This window comes from Bos indicus, chromosome 8 (assembly GCF_029378745.1).
Source record: "Bos indicus isolate NIAB-ARS_2022 breed Sahiwal x Tharparkar chromosome 8, NIAB-ARS_B.indTharparkar_mat_pri_1.0, whole genome shotgun sequence".
NCBI classification, from domain to species: Eukaryota; Metazoa; Chordata; class Mammalia; order Artiodactyla; family Bovidae; genus Bos; species Bos indicus.
The window spans coordinates 59,404,120-59,431,528 of record NC_091767.1 but is presented as its reverse complement, the minus strand read 5'-3'; the positions used below and the strand labels follow the sequence as shown (position 1 = coordinate 59,431,528).

At 40.6% G+C, this 27,409-nt stretch overlaps 1 protein-coding gene across 4 annotated transcripts in view; it reads right to left on the bottom strand.

Annotated features, from left to right (window-relative positions):
* UNC13B (unc-13 homolog B) overlaps positions 1–27,409 on the bottom strand; it is a 212,661-nt gene that overhangs the window by 65,678 nt on the left and 119,574 nt on the right. For all 4 annotated transcript variants that reach the window (XM_019966134.2, XM_019966135.2, XM_019966136.2 and 1 more), the window contains exons 9-10: positions 21,186–21,500; positions 18,856–18,946 (exon numbers count right to left, since the gene is read on the bottom strand). In XM_019966134.2, coding sequence (XP_019821693.1) covers positions 18,856–18,946; positions 21,186–21,500 — 406 coding nt within the window. The remainder of the gene's footprint in view (positions 1–18,855; positions 18,947–21,185; positions 21,501–27,409) is intronic.

Below are 27,409 nucleotides of genomic sequence, written 5' to 3'. Positions count from 1 at the left end.
ATTCCCTCCCCCAGATCCATAGCCACTCCTAAAGAGGTCAGAGCAGTGGCTGTCGTGACCAGGTTTGGGTCTGAGTTTCCTACACTCAAGAGAAGATCAAACTCTCAAGACTGAGAAAGACCCTCAGAGGTAGGACACCACCCATAGAACCTACTTCTTCCTAGTGCATCCACCAGGGGCTAGGACCTCCAGAGGCTGTAACTGAGGCTGATGCATCTGTCTTGTCCATATGCCTATGCAAACACATTCAGCTCATCATCGAAGCAGTCTGAGTTTTCCAGAAAAACAAAGGCTCAGACAAGAGAAAATGTGTTTAGGACATGAGGTGTAACAAATCTGCTATCTCTAGTTCTAGTCTTCAGGAGAGCACTCATCTGGCTCTGTCCAGAAACTACTTTTGTATTTTTCCTCCTTCTCAAGGTTCAGCAAAAGAAACAAGGGGCATAAGCGAGAAAGTGGTAAACAGCAGTCACTGTAAACTCAGTAAAAAAGCAGTGCTCCTTTTGTCACTGTTCAACAGAGCCCAGAGAGTGCCAGACATTATGTGACCAAAGGACAATCAGACCTCCTCAATGAACTAGTCTTTTGTGTGCCCAGTTGCTCAACTGTGTCCGACTCTTTGCAACCCTTTGGACTGTAGCCCGCCAGGCTTCTCTGTCCATGAGATTCTCCAGGCAAGAATACTGGAGTGGGTTGCCATTTTCTCCTCCAGGGGATCTTCCCGACCCAGGGATTGAATCCACATCTCCTGTGTCTACTACACTGGCAGGCAGATTCTTTACCATTGAGCCACCTGGGAAGCCCCTTTTGGGATAGACATAATTTCTGTTTCCTGAGCCATGTGAGCAAACTGCAGCTCCCTTCTCACCGTGGATCTTTTTCTTGGGAATCCTGGGCAGGCCGAAAAGGATAGGAGTACCTCGTAGAGGTAAGAGTTAGTACAAGCACCCACCTTAGCTGGGCAGCTTCCTCAAAGCAGGGCTGTTTAAGAACCAGCTGGACAGAATTAGGAAAACAGATTGGGTTAAGAAGGAAAATGCATTTATCCAGAAGCTGTGAAATGCTCTGAACAGACATTCTCAAGGTCTGGTTCCCAATTTAAATCTTTGCAGGGATCTTCGCCTAGAGACAGATGAGTCAAGATGGAAATTCAACATGAGACACCGACACTCACGCAGAGTTGTGGGAAGGTTCAGAGCTGCAGGAGCTCTAAAGGCGAACCAAATGGGTGGGTTAGTCAGAAGACCACCTGGTGCACAAAACTCATCTTCAGCTAATGCATCTGAGATTTGCCACACAAAGACCGGAGGAGGGGCTCACCAATCGCAGTTCTCTCCTCTCATACAAACCAATCTATGTCTCCTTGGGGCTAAATACAATAGGCTAGGAAGCAAAGAATGTGTCTGCTCCAAACCCAGCCTGCCTTTTCAGATGTCACTACCAGAGTGGCTGGGTCAGAAGCAACACATGCCCACCTTTTCTTCCAGTGTCAACAATCACATCCACAAGGCGCAAAGGATAGGTTGACCCAAGCCTGACTTATGCAGGAATAAGCTTGTGATGCTTCTTTCTCTACAACTAAGTAAAGCCAGGAGCAACATGAAGAGGCTGGTATATGGTCAGACAACCTGGATCTGTTTCATGAGGAAAACACTCTGTTCTGGTGGCACAGTCTCTTTTTCCCCTGTCCTCTATAAACTACTCAGAAATTACATGCAGCAAAGAATGATGGGTGACGGGAGGTGGTTCTCCTTCTTCCCACAGGAACATGCCCGCTAAAGGAGTGAGCAGCCTGGCAGGGACACACTCACTTCACTGATGTGCTAAGACATAGTTGCTGCACAGTCTAAATCAGACTTGACAAGCTGCAAGGCAGGCCTAAGGAGTCACAAACTGCTGACAAATTTCAGTTCTATAATCAGGTCAAGCTCTGATTAGCAAAATTTTTAAAAGCTGATAAACTCTTCAGGACTGTCCAGCTAAACAGGTTTCCAGTCTAGACTTCTGAAGCATGTGGTCCTATTTTCACTCCTGGAACTAATGATCAAAAATATACACAAAATATACACAGCAAAGCTGTGTACATGTCCACCGCCCTCTTAAATAAACTTAGTTAAAGTCACAGTTCCCAGATGAGGGCTCCTTAGGACTAAGGCTGGTGCTGACCTATATATCTGATTATATATTTCCTGGTCTAGTCCACAAAGTGAACTGGTCCTGCCTTAGTCTCTGTATCCCAAAGGAGCCAAGGGTCCATATGCTGAGAATTCTCTAGTGGGAACCCAAAATTCAAAATTTCAGGGGGAAGTAAACCTCTAGCACTATGTTCTGACTGGCTAATATTGATCAAATATCCCCTTCAATTCTTTGTGGCTTGTTCTGAGATCTACCTGAGTGAACCCAATTCTGGAAAATTCTCTTAGTGTAGGCTCCTGTTTCTATAAGCTCTTCAAAATATGTGCCTAGCCAACAAACAAATCTCAAGTGTCTTGGGACTCAATGAAGGGACTCCCAAAAAGGAGGGGTTTTCCCTGTACGATTTTCTATATATTTAAATATATTTGGTTTGAGGCATTGAGTTATAGAAAACTAGCTAATGTTCAAAGAAGGAAGAGAAAACTTAAGGGATACCTATATTATTAGCTGGGGATCTCTGACAGATTACTAGGGGGAGAAAGGGCTTCCCTGGTGGCTCAGACAGTAAACAATCTGCCTGCAAGTTAAGAGAGCCAGGTTTGGTCCCTGGGTCAGGAAGACCCCCTAGAGAAGTGGGGGGGGGGTCCCCACTCTTCTTGCCTGGAGAATTCCATGAATGGAGGAGCCTGGTGGGTCCACGGGGTCATAAAGTGTTGGACATGACTGAGCGACTAACACACACACACACAGAAGAAAGGGAAGTACTCAACTAGGTAAAGCAGAAGTGAGAAAGCACTGGATTTAGCCTGAAAGCAGGGAATGCCCAAGGGAAACCCTGTTGGTGGTACAGGCATTGGAACCCTATGCTGACAGCTCACCCATACATCACACCCAGAAATAACCTCTCTCCTCAGACACAAGATCTTTAGAATCCCTATATTCTAATTCTCTATTCAATGACAGAATCCTCTTGCAAAATCCTTTATCCCCTCCTATGTCACAAAGTCTAATCAATTTACCTTCCTACCTATAAAATCATCCCTTTTTCTACAACCCATAGTCTATGCTTCATTATCTCTCACTCAAGTTGCTTTAAAATATCCATCCTCCCTAGTCTCTCTTCCTCCAAAGCCACCTCCCTTTCACCCCTCCTTACTCCTAATCCATTCCTGACAATTTGTTAGAGGGATAGTTCTAAAATGGATAGATTTTTGTCACTCATTTTCTTAAAATCCTTCTGTGACTGCTCTCAGGAAAAAGTCCATGCTCGCTCCTTGGCATATTATCAAAGTTCTTTCTTGACCTGTCCATGTCTAGAGGAATCTAAAGTACCCCAATTCCCTAAGTTTGGTCAAACCAAACTCCTTACACTCACTGAATGTGCCATCCCGTCCTTTGTTCTTTCCATACGACACTGTCTAGAGTGCTAGCAGAGAGTAAAAACCAGTATGCTGAGGATGCTAAAAAACCTTACAAGTGCTTGTCAGAAAACAAGACAAAACAGCAAAAACTACTTTGGTATCTTGTTATGGGTTGAACTGTGTTTTTCAAAATCCATGTGTTGAAGTCCTCATCCTCAGTACCTCAGTGTGCCACCTTGTCTGGAGACAGCGTCTTTAGAGATGTAATCAAGTTAAAGTAAGGTCCTTAAGTTAAGCTCTATCCAACATGACTGGTATCTTTATAAAAAAAGAAGTCTGGACATAAAGATATAAAGAAAAAACAGTATGAAGAGACACAGGGAGAAGACGACTACCTACAGACCAAGGAAGAAGACTGGAATAGATCCTTCCCTTACAGTACTCAGAAGGAGCTAACCCCGCTTTACACCTTGATTTTGGACTTCTAGCCTCCAGAACTGTGAGACAATAAATTTTTGTTGTGTAAGCCACCCAGTCTGTGATCCTTTGTTATGGCAGCCCTAACAGACTAGTACAGTATCTCTGAGCATTAGGGGTCGCAAAGAGTCAGACACAACTGAGCAATTGAACTGAACTGAATACAATTTCACCAAAATAAATAAATAATAGAATGAATAATTACTAGGTACCTGGGTATAATACCAGGCATGATGAAAAGATATAATCCTTGCCCTTAGGGAGTTCATAACCTAACAGAGGAAATATTATGATATGGAGCACTGCTACACATACCCATATTCTGAGGAGTGTTAGCGCTTGTGCTTGGAAGACTGATAGTGCCATTTGCTGATAACGCACATACATGAAAGGAGGTCAAGGAGAAAGAAAAAACAATGAGTACAGTTTAAACATGCTGCATCAGGTACCTATGAAATTTCTGGTGACAATATCACAGGCACCATGTCATGAGTGTGGAATTCATGAAAGAGGACTGAAGTAGATAAAGAAATCTGGGGTTCATTAGTGTATGGGTGAGATTATCGACAGAAGAGCATGAGATGGGAAACAGAACCCTGGAAATCAAGTTTTAAGGGGCAAGCAGAGAAAAAGAAATGCTGAAAGGGAAACAAAGATGGAACTGTCAGAAATAAGAAAAGGACTTCAAGGGACAGATATGGCCAAAGCCAAGAAGGAAGAGCATTCTGGGTAGAAACCAGTCAACAGCTTTTGTCTCACCTGTCATAAGAAATGCTCTAGGGTGTTGGTTTTCATCTAGAATGCCCTTCCTAATTTGTCATCTTTGGCTATTTATGTCTGAATGTCCTTAGGTGTGGACCAAATAAACACATTTCCCTAGCATGCCTGAAGATGACAACCAGCAAAGGAAAGTAGACACCCACAGAATTGGCAAAGATTATTTGCTACAACTCACCTCTTCCCTTTGGCTTGAAGATGTCTTATTTTATATATTTGACTGTACTTCAGGATATGCTTGCTTTGGAATGGTGGTAAATCTCAGCTGCCTTGTTTATGGAAAGAACACAACTTGCCACTTACAAGGAGTCATGGATCTCCTTAATGACTTGCTTAAGGAAGCAAGTTATCCCTTGGTTTCTATCCTTCTAAGCTCATTATTTTATTTCTTGGCTATTTCTTGATATTTAATAACAACTGTTGATGTAGCCCTCTCTAGGAATTCCTCTGACAAGACTTCTCTGACCACCTTAACTCAAAGGGATTACTCCTTACTTTATAGTCTTATGGCAATTATTTTGTTATAAACCTTTTCATTCCTTTTGGACTAATTACCTATGGTCTTGCAATACCACTTCATACTTTTAAGCAATCTTCCCACAAAACTTTGCTGAGTGCCTAAGGAATCAAAAGTTATAGGGATAATTCGTTCCTGACCTCAAGTACGATCTAGGAAAGGAGTTAAGCTTCCAGATATACAAGGAAAATGCCAGTAGAAAGCAGAAGTAACAAGAAAATAAGTGGCCAGGAATAGGATCTCTGAATCCCTGAACTCTTTTTTTTTTTTTTTTTTTTTAACCTACATGTACTAGGCCCTCAAGGCATATTAAACAGAGAAGACACTCCAGGTGAATACTGGAGTGTGTAGCTACTGCCTCCTCCAGGGGATCTTCCCAACCCAGGGATGGAACCCAGGTCTCCTGCATTGTAGGCAGATTTTTACCATCTGAGCCACCAGGGAAGCCCACTCCACATGAAAATTCACTCAATTCCTAAGACTTCTGACTCAAACTCTTGCTAGGCCTTCTAACTTATATCAGGCTGCACCATAAAGACATCTTGAATAGAAGAACAATTCCAATGACAAGTCAAGCAGTCTGCAACTTGACTCTTTGCTCCTGGGTCCATATCCTTGACTAGACATCTGAATTTCTCCCTGTGCAGGAGGAAGTACTAAAAAAAAAAAAAAAAAAAAAATCAAAGGCCCAAATCAGTTTTTTTCACCTGCCTTCTCATGCCCCAATTTATTTCCAACTGAAGAGCTCCTGCCTCCAGCATTACAACTGGAGTGTCTATTCTTTGGGCCTGGAATGAGAGGGCAGCCTTTGGCAATGTCTAAAGGTTAATGTGAGGGACTAATATGTATAATAAAAGACACAGGTGAAATGTATGAGAATTTGTTAGAGTAAATATTTCTACCTTTCAAGGTGTTGGTTTGGATGAGAATCAGGGAAGGCTCTGTGAAAGAGGCAAAACTGAAGAGAAGAAAAGGCATTCAAGGCAGAGGATATAGGATAAACAAAGATATGAAAAGGACAAAAAGGACATCACATCAAAAAGGTGTGATGTTGGAAAGGAAGGAAAAGTAACATATACTAAATGTTAACAACATGCCAGTTCCTACCCTACATGTATTATCTTATTTAATCCATATTTATTAACGGAGGCAAACAGTATCCAATTCGGAAATGAGAAAACTAAGTTTATAAGAGACGGGGTGACTTGCCTAAGGTTACATAGTCGGTAAGTGGTGGAGCCATACCTCAAATTCAGGCTCTTGCTAATTCCAAGGCTCAATTTCTTCCAACTGTATGATATGTGCTCTGGATTAACAAAGGTTAGCAAAGTAGGTTGGACCAATTTATGGTGGTCATGGATGTCAAGCTAAAAAGTTGAAATTATAATTTAACTACCAATGGAAAGAAAAACTAATGTTTTTTAAGAAAAAAAATTTTCATTCATTCATTTACTCATTCACTCAGTCACATATATCTGTTAAGACTTGCTGGATGCCAGGCATCAGGGATATAAAGTTTAACAGACACAGTCGCTATTTTGTATTGCCATGCTCTTTTCACCTAGCTTTTATTTAAACTTTTTATTGAATTGTAGCATACATACAAAAAAGTACACAAATCAAAAGTACACCAATGTAAACAGAATTCAGATCAAGGACAGAACATCATCAGAATTTCAGAAGCCCCACTACACTTGTATCTAGTTACTACCTACCCCCTTACGCCAAAATAATCACTATCCTGAAATCTGACACCACAGGTTACTTTTGCCTGTTTCTGAATTTAATACAAAAGGAGTCACATAGTAGCTACTCTTTCAAGAAATATATAATCTTGAGGTCAAACAATTCCAGGACAGTATGATAAACACCAAAATCGACTATATATAAAATGCTATAGAAAGAGAGAAAAATGTGTATCTAATTCTAAATGGGGACTTTCAGGAAGGCTTCAAAGGATGTGACATTTAAGTTGAACCCTGAGCACAAGCAGTAGCCATGACTAATGCTCTTTTTCAGAAAGATAAGTCTGATAGTGGAATACACAACAGATTCCAAGAAAAATAAATAAAAGCAAGAAAACAACTGGAAGACTATTACCATAGTCTAAGCAGTAAAGAGAACATGAATGCAGAGAGGAACAGAGAGGGGACTGATAAAAGATATTACAGAGAAAAAAGAGCAAGATCTGGCAAATGAGCTAATGTAGGAGGTAAAAGAGAAGGAAGAATGACACCATAATTTTGAGTGGGTGAACTAGCAAAATGATGGTGATGTTAATACAAACAGAGAACAAAGGAAGAGGAACAGGCCCAAAACGGAAGCTTCAAACATTGAGATATTGTGGTAACACAGTAGCAGATAACTAGATATGAAGGATAGAACCTAAGGAAAAAAGGGAGGGTGAGAAGTATATATTTGGGAATCATCTGCTTGAAAGGCTTGTTGGGAGTCTACTGGCTGCCCGGCATGGAAGCCAGGATCAAGCACAGTACTGGCCATAGAGCAGTTCAATTAGTGTATATCAATCAATGACTGGATTAGAGGCTGAGGAGATGCAGATTTGAGATTAAAAAAGATGCCTGAGGAGGAGAGTATAGAAAGAAGAGACAGAGACAGACAGGAAAGGAGGCAAGCAAGGCACCAAAGAACCAGAAGAACCCATGAAAATAGGAAGCTACAAGTAAGGAGTTTCAAAAGTTACTAGGGAATGCCACAGAGTAAAATGAGAATAGAGACTGAAGTATCTGACCAAAAAAAGTGTTTAATATTTAAGTTAATGATGGATATTTCTATCTACTCTCTGGCCTACAAGCTCCTAAATAATAAGAAAATGCTGGGAACTTCTCTGGCGGTATAGTGGTTGAGAATCCACATGCTGCGGGACAACTAAGCCCACATGCCCCAACTACTGAGCCTGTGTGCTGCAACGGAAGACCCAGAGCAGGCAAACATTTTTTTTTTAATTCTTTTAAAAAGAAAATATCTTACAAATAGCCCCAACAGTACCTAGTTGTACCCACTTATTAGCTGGCTTGATTTTTTTAAAAGGAATAACTATATTAGCTGCTTCCTTTTAAATAACTTTTGCAGATGAATTCTCTCTTACAGAGCAAGAATTCCTTCCCAGACAGGATCAAATGCTCCCAATCGCTGTATAGTCACATAAGCAGCAAGAGTGAAAGCAGAAGAAAGCAGAAAGGGCTGCTTTCTTATTCCTTCCATATACATTTACAAAGTACTTCTCTTTGCTAACACTATGTCCAGAAAATACCACCAGCAGGAGTGAAGGCCTGCTGCCAGAACCTGACACCCTCCTCTGACTCTAGGTGGGCTAATGATATGACAGCATTCCTCAGAAATGTTCCAACATACTCCTCAGAAACCAGAGCCAAACTCCACCTTTTGAAACAAGGCGTCCCAAATCCCAGTCCCAGATGTGACGTCTTATAATTCTCAAGGTTCACTCACAGTTTAGAATGAGATCTAAGGTTTACAGAAGAACAATCACTGATAACCACCCAGTTTCAGGACATAAATGGGTCCAGAATATTTCAGAGAAAGGTTAAGCATTTCCCCTGACAAGTACACAAAAACAGCAAAGTATTTCCACAGTGCCCAGGGTAGCCTTTGGCCTGCTCTCCCAGGCTCCTCAGGGTAAAGCACTCCACAGATGTTTTTCCTTGCAGGTCCCAGAGAAGCACCATATATAGACAGCCTCATCTGAGAGATCCGCATAGCAAGTTATCCCAGGAACACCACGCCATCTGTAGTCTAGAGCCCTGTAAGAGCCTGAAATCCTCGGGACTGGCTCTATGCCATTTCAACCATCGGAAGCAGCTTCACCGGGTTCCCATTTGGCAGCAAAGCCTCCAGCTGTGCTCCCCAACACCTTTGGCGGGTCACTAAGGCCTAGGCTAGGGAGGTCATGAGAAAGCCCTGTCAACACTTCAGTAATCAGAACCCCACTGATGACTTAGGCAATTGTGTATAAAGCTCTGCCCTCAAAAATGCATTTTTCTATGATCTCACCAAAACTATGGAGAGGGGACAGTTATTATTCCTAATTTTACTTTGTTCAAGTTCTCTCAGATTTTGAGACTAAGCTACTGCAAGGACCTAGTTCTTTGTATTTCTAGTTGAGGCCTAAATTTTATTAGTAATAGGGATAAGAGTAAACAAATACAAAAGGCACTGGATATCATGCATGGGTCTGCATACAGCAGCCTAGAGAGCATATTTCCCACCAACTAGACCTTGGGAAATAAAAGATTCTCAGCTGAGAAACACTGATGCTTCTGAGCCATCTTCTTCCCCCTTCTGCCCAAGTTTTTGTCTGCTAGGGCTGCTATAACATACTACTACAGACTGGGTGGCTTAAGGAACAGAAATTGATTCTTACAGTTCTGGAGGCTGGGGGTCCAAGATCAATGTGGCAGCTAGGCTGGTTCCCTCTGAGGCCTCTCTCCTCGGCTTATGTAGACGGCCATCTTCTCTCTGTCTTCACAAGACCTTCCTTCCATGTATGTGTGTATCCTAATCTCTCCTCACAAGGATATAGTCAGATTTCAGCAGGGCCTATCCAAAGTACCTGTTTATTGTAATTACCTCTTCAAAGGCCCTATCACTGAATACAATCACATTCTAAGACGCTGGGTATTACAACTTCAACATAGGAACCAGGGAGCGGAGGGCAATTCAGCCCATAACAGGTAGAAAAGGTAAAATCAGAGCTTTTAGGAATTTAAAATGAAAACTCATTAGGAATTTAAAGGCAGGGGAATAAAGGCTACAATCTAGAACCAAAATCCAGGCACCCTGCTGTTTTCCTTTCTCATGTCAAGAGTCTTTGGACTAGAGTAGAAGGAACATTCTAGTTGTTGGCTTTAGAGAAAAAGAATTAAGCCAATCTCAGCTTTCATCCCTGCTCTGGCCTGCTGCCTACCTGACATGGAGTACATGAGCAGAAGGACCATTTGAGTCCTTTCTGGATATTTCTGCTCAGTTCAGTGCAGATGGGAGAAGAAGAGGTAGAGGCCTTTTCTCTGTGTATAAAGGAATATGCAACAGCTTAATTTCTTAAGGATATCATTACTATTACCCATTCAGCTTCATCTCTGGAACTTCCCTCTGCCTAGTTTTTACCAAAACAGTTAAATTCCAAAGACTGAGCTAGATTTGTATATTAAAATAACAGAACAGGAGGTGCTGAGACTATCAGGCTGTAGCAAGACCTAGTACCTCAAGGGCATGCTTCTATTACTAACAAACTGGGCAAGTTTCTTCCACACCCTGTAAAAGCAAACAACATCTTACTGCTTCAAAGGCTCCGGTGATATTGCCAATTTCCTCACAGACATTTAAGAAGTGAGCAGAGAGGAAATTCAGAAAAGGGAGATTGAAGAGACATCAGAGAAGATGAATACTAGAGATGGTTTCTTAGATGTAAAAACAAGAAGGAGTGTGCAGGCACATCAAATACTGCAGTGAGTCCAATAAGATAAAGACTTGAAAACAACCACAGGATAAGGTAGCAATGGACCTTCACAAACACAGTTTTAATGAGCTGACAATGAAATAATCTGGGAAAAACTTTCCTCAAGTGTATGCCTTGGAAAATAACTCCTACAGGATGCTTTTTCAAATCAGAGTTTCATAGTTTAAAAAGTTTAATGCTCTGTATTTTTTCCCCTCTTGAAGAATCACAACAAACCTAAATATATTCAAGTTTCTGAGAAGTCCTGTGATAAAGCCATCTGTTTATGTTGCACTCTATTGGAACTCAGTGTTTTCCAAATGTCTTTGACCATAAAACTCTTTATCAAATGATAAAGAATCTACTAACATTTCTAGAAAACGGAGTCCTATGAAACACACTTTGGAAAACAGGGTTCTAAGATGACGGTGGTAGATACTAGTATTAAGAAGGCTCTGGAGTTAAATAGGTCTGGATTCAAATCTGGTTCTAACTCTTACCACACAGGTGATCCTGGACAAGTTTCTTTCTAAACCTGTTTCTTAATCTACAAAATAGGCCTAATCACATAAGCCTAATTTGTAGAATTATTATAGGGATTCACTTGGATAATGCTCGGAAAGCACTTAAAATAATAGTCTTCAATAATGATTACTATGATAATGATGATGACAAGGACTATGGAAAGTAATTGAGATTAGAAGGAAAACTGTGATGTACACACTAACGTTTTCAATGACTGAATGTGGAGGTATGCAAAAGTTGAGGTCTAATTTCAACAAGGAAGGCAGGTGTGAGAACAGTTTATGCAAGGATCTAGTAATGGCCTTGAAGTGGCAAAGAATGCCAGAGAAAACCAAACCTCATTCCTGATCCAGTAATACATGGGTCATTTTCAAAAAGGCATAGTCTCCACATAAAAGGGCTTTAATGAACTGATAGGTTTAAGCCAGTAAAGAATGTATCTGTACTGATATCAGATATCAGGTAAGGACTCCACAGTTTTCCAAAGGACAGACAGGGCCTGGAGGGCTCTTGTCTAAGAGAGGTCTCTCTAATCTGTGAAGCGGCAGTAGGGCCTATTCTTAGGTAGGGCTTACCGAAAGTCTGAAGTGGGGTGCTAAAAGCTATAGTTAAGAGAGATCCAAAAGTATTGGGGTTTACTACAGGATTTGTATTGGAACATTGCGGAAGTAGCAAAATATCAGAAACAACCATCTAATTGAGATCCATCAATAGAGAAGAGAGTACACAAATTGTAATACATCCACAGAAAAAAAATACTATGCAGCTATTTTTGAAATGCAGTAGCTCTTTATGATAGGGAAAAATCTTCAAGATGCAACAATAAATGAATAAAAAGTGAAGGACAATGTATGCAATACACATAGACACATGCTTATAAATGCAGTTTACCTCCAGACTGATTCAAAAGACACAGGTAACAAAGAGATGGGGGAGATGGCCTGGAAGTCTGAAGCAGGAGGCAAACTTTACTTTATACATATCTTTTTCATATAACTTTACATTTTTATATTTATTACTTATTCAAGTCATTCTTTAGTTTTTTGTTTTATTTTTTTTTCAGTGTTACAATAGAAATCGTTAGGGAGAAGGCTGAGAGATTTTGAGGAAAAGGAAGGATCACTGTGGTCTCCATGAGGGCAAAAAGCTGAGGTAATAAAAGTTAAGATAGGCAGACATGACCAGAGCAAAATTCCTGGAGTTTAAAATTACAGAAAAAGTGCTTCTCTTGTGCAACTAAGCCTAAGACATGGGGTCCTCAAAGGCCCTCCCTTGAACCTCACTATTTTCTGAAGAGGAATTAATTTTTTGGGGCTTCAACAGCCGCACAAGGTGCATGTCTCTTTGCTGGGGGGAGAGTCACAGTCAGAAGAGAACTTTGCAGGAGAGAGTCAGTTTGTTCTGTCTTCATGATCTTTCTTGAGAAAATGTTGATTCATCCCTCAAGCTAACCAGCTACAATCTTGGACCTCTTGGGATGGCCCCATTTAAACACGAGCCTTCTAATCTATTTGCTCAGTTCCATCTCTGCCACTGACTCTCCTCCATCAGCTTTCTTTAGCAACCTAAGAACTTCTGTCAAGTCTTCCTCATGGCCTACCTCCATGCCATCTCCTTCACTGTCCCTTCCACCTGGAACACCCACCCACCTGCTGCCACCGCAGTCTCTGTTTCTAGAGCTAAAAAGTCTCACCTCCTCCCCCAGATTTTTCTGCAGCTAAGCCAAATAAGGTACAGAATCACATCCATTCCACCCACATTACCAACATTACTGCCTCAACAGCATTAGCAATGTCAAACACTCATTAAGCACATATAGCCAGGTACTCAGCCAGCCCAGATACAGAGATGACCTATATGACCTCTTCCCTTAAGTTGCTGACAGTCTTACAGGAATGGCATAAGGGTAGCTAGGTCCATATGGCACTTTCTCAAAGTCTATTGAATGCACTATAAGTTAAAGAAGTGTAAAAGATCTACAAACCTATGCTGCTGCTGCTGCTGCTAAGTCGCTTCAGTCGTGTCCAACTCTGTACGACCCCACAGACGGCAGCCCACCAGGCTCTGCTGTCCCTGGGGTTCTCCAGGCAAGAACACTGGAGTGGGTTGCCATTTCCTTCTCCAATGCATGAAAATGAAAAGTGAAAGTGAAGTCGCTCAGTCGTGTCTGACTCTTAGCGACCCCGTGGACTGTAGCCCACCAGGCTCCTCCGTCCATGGGATTTTCCAGGCAGGAGTAGTGGAGTGGGGTGCCATTGTAATCCAAAAATGCCAATTAAAACAAAGAGATACCATTCTTCTTCTGCCAAATTGACTAAAAATTTCTAAAACAGTAATACTCAATCTTGGTGCAAGACATTCAATTACTGAAAGTATAAATTGGAAAAACTTTTCTGAAAACACAGGTAGAAGCTTATCATAAACCTTTAAAACGCATGCACTTTTAAACTCAGCAATTTATCTGACTACTTTCAGAAAGCTAAGTTAAATAATCAGAAATGAAAAGAAACTTATGTATAATGATATTCATCATAGCTTTATTTATAACAGTAAAGAAATAAGAGGAACTATTAAGGAACATCTACATGATGGAATACTGTAATCTACCAATAATCATTAAAACATGCTTTTGAAAAATACTTAATAACTCAGAATAAAGCTCACAAGACAATGCCTAAGGGAGAAAAATTCTAAATTCACACATAGTAATATAAACTCTGTTAACTTTATATTAATGTATATATAAATTATATAACATAGCTAACTTCAATAGTTAGTATTTTGCTGTTATTGGCTTTAGGTGCTGGGCCTTGGGAAACTTTCTTTTTAAAGAATTACGAGAAGATAAAGAAGTATAGGGAGATTTCTGTGGAAATGCTAATGGGCTTTTCTGATGACTTAAGCATCCATAAAAGACTGGCTAAACACTCTGCCAGGTTCTATATTGAGCTCTAGAACAGCAGCAATAAAAAGCATAGCCCTGGCATTCAAAGATCTTACAAGTACACAGGATAGATGGAACAGTAAACAAGTAACTCCATTAAACGCAAATTTAGCCAAAGTATGGTAGTCTCTCCTTATTCTGGGGCTATGTTCCAAGACCCCAGTGGATGCCTGTATGTATATATAAATTAACAGTAATAATTAATGATAGAACAATTATAACAATATAGTTATCTCTCAGTATCCACAGAAAATTGGTTCCAGGACCTGCCATGAATATCAAAATCCAAGGATGCTCAAGTCCCATAGTTGGCCTTTGGGATTCAAGGTTGTGCATCTGCAGATTCAACCAATCAGAGACTGCATAGATCTACAGTGTTTATTTTTAAAAACCCACATATAAATGGACCCATGCAGTTCAAATCCGTATTGTTCAAAGGTCAACTGTATACTGTAATAAAATTTATGTGAATGTGGTCTCTCTTGCTCTCTCTAAAACTGTAAAAACCTAGTGCTTTTTCTAATTTTACTAAGCATTTATCACACACTATGACCACAACTTTTGCAGTTTGAGGTGTGACAGCAAAACTAGCGTGAATTTCTTTTTCCTTCTTACCAATTTCATGGTTAGAAGATTCATCCTAACTATAGATCTTAGCCACCTCAGTGTATCATTTTTTCTTTCCTTATTTTAAATTTACTTTTTAAAAAACTTTTTCTTCTGTATTAGAGTACAGCCAATTAACACTGTTGTGATAGTTTCAGGTGATAAAACAGTGAAGGGACTCAGCCATACATATACAAGTATCCATTCTCCTCCAAACTCCCCTTCCATCCAGGCTGTCACAGAACATTGAGCAGAGCTCCATGTGCTGTACAGTAGGTCCTTGTTGATTATCCATTTTAAATACAAAAGTGTGTATATGCCCATCCCAAACTCTTAACTATCCCTCCTGCCTTTTAAAAATCAAGAACTTTCAACCATTTCTCTTAAAGGAAGCACTTTACTGCTTTTCAGTGGTATATATGAATTGCCAGACACATGCACACACACTACTTTTATATAAGAATAACTAATAGAACTCTATTTGGTGCTCTGTAATGACCCATATGGGAATGAAGTCTAGAGAATAGGTATATTGTACATGTATGGCTGATTCACTGTGCTACACAGCAGAAACTAATACAACACTGCAAATCAACTGTACTCTAATAAAAAACTAATAAAAAAATAAAAGAGAAAAGTGAAAAAAATAATGAATTGCTAGCATCACTACTCTTACACTCTGGAGCCATTATTAAGTAAAATAATGGTTATCTGATGACAAAGACTGCCATCTCATGACAGTCAATTGGAGCTGAGACAGCTACTAAGTGTTTAATGGGTGGGATATGTTGAACAAAGGGATGATTCACATCCAGAATGAGAAGGAGTGGGACAGCATGAGATTTCATCACACTACTCAGAAAAGCATTCAATTTAAAACTTTATTATTATTTCTGGAACTTTCCATTTATTATTTTTGGACTGTGGTTAACTACAGGTAACCAAAACTGCAAAAGGCGAAACCAAAGATACAGGTGGGAGTCTACTCTATGCACAGAGTCTGGAAGTTTTACCCAAAAACTGACACCTGACTGGATATAAAAGATGTGGATGAATAGTTAGAGACACAGAGAAGGAGAAAGAGTATTTATTCCATGCATGGAAACAGTAAGTACTTTGAACAAAAGATTTTATATATTGGAAATGTTGACTAAACAGAGTATGGAAAGAAGCAACACTGGAAAGGAATGTAGTCTATATCATTGCTATTCAAATTCTTTCTGCAAAGGATCTGGTTTTTTTATTCCCAATATGTCATGACATTACTAGTAAGAGTTTAAGTTGGTGGAAGGCAGATATACTTTGGGATAGTTATTAAAGTTTTTCACAAATATCCCAATCTATCTATTTCAAGGTATACCATTTGCTTGAAGTTATATATGATTATATAATTTGGTTAAGCCATAGAAATGTAAGCAAAAGTGACATGCTGTATCTTCTGGGCCAAAGAGTAATCTGCTATGTTCTCTTTCATTTGTTATCTTTTCTTTCCCTCCACCACCAATATCGGCAATGTTCTAGAAGCTGGCTGATCACTTACCCTGGATTGCACAGAAGATAACAAAGTAGAACTTCTCAACATACAGGATGATAAGAAGCATGAGCAAAATAAACCTTTGTTGTTTTAAGACACTGATAAATGGAGAGCAATATTTATTGAAATTATAAACACATATCCCCTCAGATATATTTGAACACACAAAAAATGATGTATGTAAAAGGTAATCATTTGCAATATGGTTTGTTACAGCAAATGGCCCCAAAGAACCAAATGAACATCAACAGAAGACAAATTAAATACTGTAGTTCATTCATACAATGAAATATTATGCAACCACTTAAAAAGAAAAAAGTTCTCCTAGAGCTAATATGGAAGAATCTCCAAGTGAAAAAACAAGATATTCCCTGTGTGTATAATATACCATTTTTTTTTTTTTTGGTAAAGAAAAAATGGGGGATTAGAATATAATTAATACTTACACCAGCATAGGGAAATTCTATAATAATAAGAAACTAACAAAAAATTATTATCTTAGGGCAGATAGGTGGAACTTCCAATTACTCAGAAAGAAAGTCCCTGGTGCCATACTTAACTTCTTACTGTCTCACAACCTCAATCAATCTGCCAGCAAATCTCATCTTAAGTATAAATGGTGTACTTCTGCCTCTATCTTCAGCTGTTATCAGATCCTTCTTTAAACTTTGGCTTCCCTTCCTCCTCTTGGCCACATCTAATCAGCTTTCAGTTACATGACCTGTGTTAAGAATATATTTACTACTGTTTCAATATTCATTAAATTGCAGTCATTCTTGGTTACTCTTAAATAAACCATGCTTTTCTCTAGATGATTCCAAGCTTTGGCAACTGCTTTAGCTATTCTTGAGAGACTCTGAATTGCCTCTTAAAAGGCCTTAACAAATTGCTCCAATACATTCTTGTTTTTCTCATTCAGAACTCTTCTTCTATATGGAGATTATTTATTTTCCTTTATTATAATTATAAGACCCTTACTTTTGAAAAATTAGTAATAAAAAACTGATGGAAAAAAAAGAGAAATCTCTTCCTTATAGTAGTATGCCAACTAACGAATGTAGAAAGGATAATGGAAATAGAAAGTTATCATTTGGCAACCAGCGTTTGTGGTGGTAGATTCAGACAAAAGTCATACATGGATCCTTAGCCTGTACATGGAGATTTGATGAGAACGAGATACTGGCATCGTCTCAGAGTATGGAACCACAAAACACTTAGGAATTGCCATGAAAAAATGGTGCCTAACAGTGGAGAAATCTAATTGATACAACCTTAACTAGGTGATTAAGGTCAATATTACAAGGGGTAGGACAGGCTGACAACATGTACTTTCTGATGCAATTCACTAAAAAGAGTCCAATATACCATTTTTGTGTAATCCCTGCCAAGGAAGTATGGCCTGAGTCTGGACATGAGGAAACACTAGACAGACCCAAAGTGAAGAATACAAAGTGAAAGGCCTATAGTATCCTTCAAAAACAAGAGGAACTGTTTCAGATTAAAGGAGATTAAGAGACAAGATTACTAAATGCAACATGTTAGCCTGAGTTGTATCCTGGACCAGAGAAGAGACATTGTTGGGACAGTTAGCAAAATTTGCATGGGGTTTTGATGACAGTGTTGTCATTGTGGATTTCTTGGTTACAGTGGAGAGCAGCCTTGCCTTTTTGTAAAATACAAAAAGGAAAACATCATGCCTCTCCCTTTCTCTCAAATGGTTCAGCAAAAGATTAATCATTATGGATGCAGGGTGATAAAGCAAAAATAATACAAAATGTCAATAACTGGGGCACTTTGGTGAGCAGGATATGGGAGTTCTTTACACTACCGTTCGTCAACTTTTCTCTTAAGTTTTAGGTTATTTCAAAATAAATTACTTTTAAAGTGTGTTTACACAGGTAAGCATGCTTTCATTTTTAACAGCTGCCAGGTATTATAGTACTGACAGCCACTTGTCATCATTTAAAAACCACCTTTCTGCCTGAAGACTGACTACTGAAACACAAATAAAGATACTCCAAACTTGGAACATTGAAAATGAAAAATATTTCTATTTTTATTTTTTTACATTAGTTTAGATATTAATGTGTTGATGTTTTAGACCTTAAATGAGGGGAGCCCACAGAAATTTCTGAGTAAAATTTCCAACCCGGTAAAAGTCAGCCAGTGGCACTTGAACTGGCTGGCCAAAGGAAATAACAACTAACCCTAACAGGCCCTGAAACAGTCTCCTATCCTAAACTCGAAATAGCCTCTCCGGTGATAGTAGTACCAAAACAGCATTTAATAACAGACCCACCAGGTCTATTTGAGTTCCATTATTTAGGGTAGAAGGAAGTCAACAGCTACCTCCCCATCTCTTAAGGCTCTAGCTTACTTGTCATGCATTCCCAGAGGCACACTATAATATGACTAATCACTGGCTGCTTCTTCAGCACCATATGTCTCCCAATTTCAAAGCAAAAACTGTCCCAGCTAGAACCGGAACAACAGACTTCCTACCTCATGCAGCTGGAGTCGAACCTTGGTAACTGCTCGGATCCAGTGCGCTCTGGCTTGGGTAAATGGCGAAGATGCAGTCTCCTCAGGAAAACTTGTAACAGAGAAAAGAATGTTCGTTAAAAATAAGCCCAGGTCACAGGATGACAGTGCTCAAGTCAAAACTGCCAAATACCTAAAATTAAAAGGTTTGCATTCATGCCTATACTTGTCTAGTGATTCAAGCCACTAAAACAGCATATCCTGAACATCCAACATGAAAAAAATTCTTCTCTAAAATGACAATTGCTTTTAGCTTTTCATCTGTTCCCTCTCTTTCTTTCCCTTTTTCCACTCACCTGATGAGGCAGCTCACTGGAACAGTTAGGGGTCAGGATACCAAAAGCAGTGACAAGGGCCCTAAGTCAGTGGCTAACAAGGAAACGGTGCAGAGGGGCGTGGAGTAGACCTCTTTCCCGCCTCTCAGGATGGCCACTCTCCCCTGGGGGCTCTACATAGCATCCTGGGGGCAGAACTGTGTTTCTGCAAACCCTTTCTACTCCACTAAGTGTTTTGGAAGGCCTATCAATTCCTAGTCTACATCAAAGCACTAAGAAAAAAGGCAGAGCCCTCCTCCTGCTGTGATCTTGTTCCTTGAGCTGCCTCAGGAACATCCTAAGTGCAAGGAACAACACACATAACAAAGGAGCTCCGAGGCAGAAACACTAGCCTATATTAAACAAATAATCATCTAGGTTTTACCTGTGGAATAGTGGTTCATTCTTGGTGATGATGCTTCTCCCCTCGCTCACTGGCATCTATCGCCAAGGCAGTAAACAAGAAACCACCATACAGACACACAAAATATATGCTAGGCACTGATGCCACTTAACTGCATCAGCTGTTTTAAAACATCTGTGGGCACTTCTGAAACCAGCCTGGATGTCACTTGCACAGCTAGGATCTGGGATGACAAAGCCATGAGAGAAGGACGGGCACTTCTGCTGCTTGACCAAGAACTCTACCCAGACAATAACATCTTTAAAGTCCAAAGTCTACAAAGAGCTATCTTTCAGTGAGTTGTCAGTCAAGTTAAAAAAAAAAGCTGGTCCAGAACTCAGTCTCTGATGTCTTGTCTACTAGATGAGCCACCAGAGACAACTAAAAATCAGGAAAACAAACAGAAAATAATTTTCTACCTTCGAGTGGTACAGTAGAGGCATCAACTGTTTTCTAACTTTTACCATATAATCAGTGTTCAGTGCTCTGATCTTCCCATGACCTTGAAATTTGAGAATTTAAGTCACACCTAGCTCTTGTCACTCTACTCCAGTGGTTTTCAACTAAGGACAGTTTTGCCCCTCAGGAGAACTCTGGCAATAATATCTGGAGACATGTCTGGTTTTCACACCAAGAGCTGCTGGTGTGAAAACATGTAGTGTGCAGACATGTAGTGTGCAGAGGCCAGGGATGCCACTAAACATTCTACAAGGCGTACAATAGCTCCCCATAACAAACGATAATCTGGCTCGGGGAGTCCCCTGATGGCCTAGTGGTTAAGACTCGGTGCTTTCACTGTGGAGGCCTGAATTCAACCCCTGGTCAGGGAACCACACCACATGCTGCACAATGTAGCTAAAATATCAAAAACAAAACAAAACAAAAAAACGAAGAAAGAATTATCTGGCTAAAAACGTTAATAGTGCCAAGACTGAGAAACCCTGCTTTGTCCCAACCTATCAGCAACTTACTGACCAATTTAGCTCAACAATAACAATACTCAAACTCAGTACTAAGCTTCATTATGTGACTGTTAAAAGGACAAGTTTAAAATTTTCCTTCTTCTGGGTACCAACTGCCAGATGTACTGCTAGGCCCCAGGGAGACAGAAAGGTGATTTAGATCTGGCTTCTAGATCAGTTCTTTAACTGCCTCCCAGATTAGTCAAGAGAAAAAAAAAAAAAAGAAAAACAATGTTCACCAAAAAAATTTAAACATTAATAGGCTAGGAAGCCTGTTTTATTTGAAGCAGCTCCTCTGAATGAAATAATCTTCAGGGCTCAGGTCAGTTCCAGACTCAGAGGTTGTCATACATGGGGTCAACTAGTAAGCCAAGAACTACAGACTCCAGAAGGCCTGGTACACTGCAGCTACAATGTTCTTCAGAGTTCCTTGAAATACTTTGGTAATTACACCAGAAAACAATGGAAGCAGTGCAGAGATAAGCCTCAGTATCCTGATCACAACCATACCCAGCTGCAGGGAAACAAACAGAGCAATTGCATTCTGTCAGCAGTACCACAGGGCAGGTACTGAGGAAACCATATGAGCTCCTCAAGGTAGCCATGACCTACCTCTCCTGGGGGCTTCGGACAAGGTCTTTGTGTAGCACCATATCTGGGGGTGGATGGGCTATGGCATCTTCTTTCATCTCCTTGGGTTCACACACTCCCCTCTTCTCCTCTTCACCTGTCACCTCCAAGGCTTTCTCTTGTTCTCCAAAACCCACTTGGCCATCCCTGGAGAGGCTGCTGGAGCTGTGGCAGGAATGAATGGAGTCCCTCTCCCGACGGTCATCATCTTGTTCATGACACTGGTCCAGTTCACTTAACTGAGAGCTTCCTTGACTCACGTTACAGGAGGAGCCATACCTACTACTGCTGGTGGGGCTGTGAGAATGAGAGGAGGACAGATTAGTAAATAAATACAAAGTAAACACTGGAACAAAATAATGAATGAATCCAGGAAATAATGATTCTATTAGTGGCAAGGATCACAAACAGGAGGTTCCTGGGAAGAGAGGAGCAAAGTTCACATTCTAGAAGAACTAGGCTCTATTCAGCAAAATCACAACAAGGAAAAACAACACAGCATGCTGGGTTCTCCAATAGCACTTAGCCCCAACCCTGCAACTGACTTTGAAGAATTTTTTATCTTAATCTGCTATTTTGTAAGCATTAAGAATTATTCAAATAGTCTGTTTATGCCTAAAATTCTCTGCTCGAACTTCTTAAAAACAACCTGTCCAGTGGCTGTAATCAAAGTTTTCTAATTTTCACAAAGTAAAACGGATAGATGAACTCTACTCCCTTTTTCTGTTACCTATTAAATTGAGAACTCTTTTCTTCCTCTCCAATTGGAAATATAAAGGTCTGTTCCTCAGAATGTGCAAAGGAAAGTGAATATGTTCCTTCAATTGTCCCTCAACCACCTGCACAAGGTAATGGAAGCCAAATAGAGGCTAGGACAAAGAAATTCCTCAGGGAGAATGGTCTCATTGACATGAATGTTACCGTGGTATCCCTGGCAGCATAGGAAGTATCCCAGAGCCATCTATAACTGAGTTCCTCTCAGGTCATGGCTCAGTTTTGGACAAAATGGACACAGTCCAACTCCAAGATCTGAGTCAGGGCCACATTAATGCATTTTTGTTCCTGAAGAGAGACCAGCACAATCCCCTCTCTCAACCACCTGAATTCCCATACCTGGAAAGGAAATTTTTCTCCTGGTATAAGAGGCATAGAGAAAATGGCAGTGAATCGTGACTATACAGGAAGAATAGCATTCATAAGTTACTCCCTTGAGCCATATACTAAATTTTAAAGACTCAGTCCTATTCAAAATAGAGGGACTTGGGGATGATCTACATGACCTATCCTAGCCCCATTTGGATAGTTCCATCCCAAGTCAGGGGCCCTTCATTTTAATTCTGTGGGGACAATAGACAAGGAATTCCCTTGCCAAAGAGTCAAGCTTTAACTAAGGGCTAATGTTTATTGTTCTCCAGTGTTATTTTCCCTCCGGTTCCTCCCAATCATCTGGTGTTTCCAGGCTGATTTCTGATTTTTCATTCCATAGCAGTAGGAGAGGTACCAGGCCACTGTGCTGAGTAGTTCCTAACACACAATCTCCAAAGTGTTTGACCAACTTCTTTGGACTGTTTTGGGCCAGTGCTCAAGGCAGCACTCTTAAACTGTCCTGTATGGTACATCTTCTTAGGGGAAATAATAGTACGCTTTGCAGGTGGACCCTGTACAATGCTCCGCCATAGAGCACAATGCTCCACAGCAAATGATAGCCCTGAGCTCCTGGGAGACTCTACCAAAAACACCTAAAAAACACCAGTCTCACGGATGATAAAACTCAGAAACTGGAAGAAGCTATGCAAATCCATATGGAATAGGATATACAGTATAGATTAATCCAAGCCATCCTTTGCATTTTATATTCTACTTAGTAATTTCACTGCCACTGGAGAAAGCATCTTAGAAGACTTGGAAAAGCAAAGCAAAGTAGAACTCTCCCAGCTATTATAGATATAGGTGTTCAAAGCCCAAGGAAGCATTCAAGCCTATCACATGGCTGTAATTATTAATAATATATGCCACTCAATGACTTGCTGCCTCTTCTTGCCCTCCCTTCTCCCTTCTACATTATTCAAGGCAGAGCAAGCCAGAGTAAGTAAATCCTAGAATTTAGCCTTTCCTTTAACCAGGAAGCGCATTGTTCCAATAAGTGAATTATATTTGGTAGAGAGAAGAGATGACAATATCCACATATTATTTCTTGTTACTTAATGCCTAACATGAAGCTCAGGTGCTGGGAAAGACACAAGGAGGATAAAAAGCAGGCTATGGTTAAGCTACCACTAAGTCATTGCATCATAAATGGTCAATTCCTTAAAATCATTTATGATGCTTTAGTTGAGAACAGGCCTTTTGCTGGTCTTTGGTTCCTTGATGTCCAGCAGAGTAACTGGCTGCTGTACATTTGAAACACAGCTAGTGCTAGCAGGCTCTGCCTCCTCTTCATGTGTTTCTGGTTGAAGTAGCTCAGAGACAGTGCAGTGTTCTTCCTCATGACTCTCTGAAGGACAGATATCTTTGGTATCCTTGTCTTCTCCAGATGCTGGGATTTCTTGCTGGTTTTTCACTTCTCCAGGCCTTGAGAGCTCCTGAGTACATATACTTGGCCCAGCCTCCAGCTGCTCAGAGGTCCCAGAGGGCTGAGTCAAGACCTTAGCTGGCTCAGCAAAGGCCCCAGACCTTTGAGAAGACTCCAAAGTTTTGTCAGTCTCACCAGATTTAAGGTCCTGATCACTGCTTATAACCAAAGCTGGAGAGGAGGATTCTGCAGGCATTTGTTCAGAGTCCCCTTTGTTCTCTTTCAGCCATGGAAATGAAAGATCCAGCTTCTTTCCAAACCTTAGTTTTGAATCGCTTGCTACTACACTACTCCCCTTCCCCTCACTACCTCCCTCAAAGAGAGTTGACAGCTTCTTAAAACTGGACATTAAACCAGTCTCTGCTGCTCTACTGCCAGTGGAGGAGGGAGAGGAAAAGAAGGAGCTCAGTGATTTCCCGTAGTCAGCAGCAGAAGATGGGAAATGGAGCTTTGGCCAACTGGTCATGTTTGGGATTGGCTGCTCCGCTTCCTGGGGGACTGCAGGTGAGTCTTTCTGGGCATCAAGTATCTCACAATGTTCTTTGGCACAAAGCACAGGTTCCTCCAGTGGAGGGTGAGAAATGTACCCTTGGGTTTCCGGTGTGGCACTCTGGCTGACACTTGCCTCACTGAACAGCGCTGTTTCTAGTGAACTGGCTGCCTGTAGCTCTAAGAAGTCTTGGTTTGCAGAGATGGATTGCATATCTGGCTCTGGCTCAAGAGGAAGAGGTGGCTGAACTGGAGGAGGAAGCTCTTTGGCAATCCAGGTAGGATCTGGATGCAACTGTATTGGCAATGGGATATGCTCTGCTTCCAATGATGCCTCTGTGTCTGTAGCCTGCAGCATCCCCATGTCTCCTTCATCGCTCAGAGACAATACTCCTTGCCCAGTATCATCCCCTGAGACAGAAGATGCACCCTCAATTATTTCAGAATGTTGGGGTTCTGGAATATTGTCTGGAATATTCTTGTTTTCCATTTCAGTTGTTAGTTTAGGATCATCTGTCAAGGTCTCCAAGTCTGACTCTGCACTAACCACAGTCATTCCACAGTCACTGACCATAGATTCTGAATTGAGTGCTCCCAAGGTAACTTCTTTACACAAATTTTCTGGAGGTACTGACCCTACAGTATCTCTGAGACTACCATTTTGAAGCAATGCAGTAGCTGGAACAGATGATTCTTGTTTGCATGTCTCTGGTTTGGGACTTTTAAAAATTCCAAATAACTCACCTTTGAGAGGCTGAGATGATATACCAGAAGAAAGAGAGAAAAAAGAATTTTTCTTTGGAGGTTTAGGAGAAGAGAAAAGTCCGGAGAATGTTTTGGGAGGTTCAATTAAGGACCCAGAGAAAGATTTCACTTTGGTCACAAACCCCGAAAGCATTTCTACTGAAGAGTCCAACACTGATTTGTCTTCCTCTTTATCCTCACCTTGACTCTGGAGGTGCCATGTATCTCCTGGATCCACAGAGGAAGAAGTTGGCTCCAGGATCTTTGTTAAGACCTCATCAGGGGCCTTTTCTAATGGCAAATTCAATGGATCACTAGTAAATCTTTCATTTTGGTGGGAGTTAGTACAAGTGTTTAAATTGTTGAGCTTTTCAACCAAATGGCTATCATGGGAAAAAGAACCGGGCAGTGAGTCATTCATGGATGCTTCTTGTATAAAAGCTTCTTTGTGGGTAGATATCTCAAGGGTCTCTGGACCAATGAGCAGTGTTTCAGTCTGTGCCTGAAATCCTGGTGAATGAGGAACAATGTCTTTTTGTGACTGATTTATCTGGAAATCTGAAGATGTCCTTGGTCCATTACTGGAACCTAGTTTTCCTGGATCATTCTCCTCTACATTGAGCTCATCTGCAAGGGAGATAATCTCAGTGGTGTTGCTAATGGAAACACAAGAAGCCATTTGCTGTTCATGAACTACTTCCTGGACCATGCTATCTCCATTGCCATTAGAACCTTCTTTAGTTATTGTACCACTCATGTCCACAAAAACACTTGGCTTCTTACAGGGCTGGGAAGTCACTGGAGCAGTAGTTGAAAGGCTCTGTTTTTTCCCAGGACTCTGCTGCTTTTCATCCAAAAAAGACAAGCTGAAGAAACTGAAAGAGCTTTTAGGAGAGGCATCCTTCTTGCTGCCTGAGTTAGCAGTGGGGAAAAAGGAAGGAAGTGTGAATAGCCCTTCTGCTTGAGATTTGGTTCTGGGTAGAGCAGCAGAGGCTCTGTTCCCAGATTTTTCAGATCCAGTCAGGAAAGAAAATATATTTTTTCTTGTTGGCAATTCTGGTTGGGAGGGAGATGTGGCAGTTGAAAAACTGTGGTCTTTGTCAGAAAAATGATCTTGTTCATTTGAATTTCTTCTGCTCAGAATATCTAAAGATATTTTATCACTTCTTGGGACTTCTGTCACTATAGACATACCACTGGCTTCTACTGAAGAATCTTTGGAACAGTCTTTGAAACCTGTTGAGAAAGATGAATTTGGTGACTTGTAGGTTAGGTGGTCTCTGGAGGGTACCTCTTCTTCAGTCAAATGATCACCCTTGATCTCCTTAATTGCTGGTTCCTTTAGCTCACTGTCATCAATGGTAGTCTGCTTGTTCAGACCTCTAACTCGAACTTTCCCTTTAGAGGAAACTGGTGCAACAGGAAAGTTCCCAACATCCTGTCTAGCTAGATGTGTGGCATTAGGACTAGACTTGACCTCTTCCATATTAGTCACTGAAGAAACAGCCACATTTTCCATTGTTTGTATAGGAGACACACTGCTTTTAAAGAAATCCCCTAGAGTACCAAAAAAATTTGAAACACCAGGAGATTCATTCTTTTCCTGAGATGATATCTTTCTATTTTTATCATTATTCTTTTCTAAACTTGGTGATCCTTCTTTATTTACTTGGGTTTTAAACAGGTTCAGAAATCCAGATGACTGCTTCTCATTTGCTGTTGCACTTACTGAAGGGTCTTCTTCCCGGCCAAAGAGTTTCAGCGCGCTTTTAAATAAAGTTCTCTCAGACTCTTTGGAAGATTGGTCCTGGGGAGGCTTATAGTTCTTGTGTTCATCCCTACTAAACTGTGATACACAGGAAACTGAAACAGAGTCAGTTGTAATCATCTTGTCATCTTCTATATCTGAATTATCCTCAGGAGTTGCTTGGCTTACCTGAAAAACAGGTTTTAACAAACTTTGCTTTTTCACAGGCATGCTTTTATTTAAAGGGGATTCTTTCTTCATATTTTTAGTAAATTTTAGTTGCTGAACACTGGATACTATTTGTCTCTCTGAATCCTTCTTGAGAAGACTTTCTTTCTCATTTTGAGAGTTACTCTCTAGTTGCTTACTTGAGATTAATAACTGAAGACTGTCATTTGTTACCTCTGCTAAGTTTGACTGCTGATCTCTTTTCTCTGTGGCTGATGACTTTAAGGCTTCACTCTTATCAAAATTCAAAGTATTTCCAATTGAAGCACCCAAAGCAGAAAATAACGAAGTCACTTTGTTCAATGATGACATCTCTTCTGTTTGCTGTGGGATGTTAGTCTTATTTTCAGGAAATGTGTTAGTCTTATCTTCTGAAGAGGAAGCTTCTTCAGAAGAAGACTGGATCCAGTGGAAACTGGAAAGGTT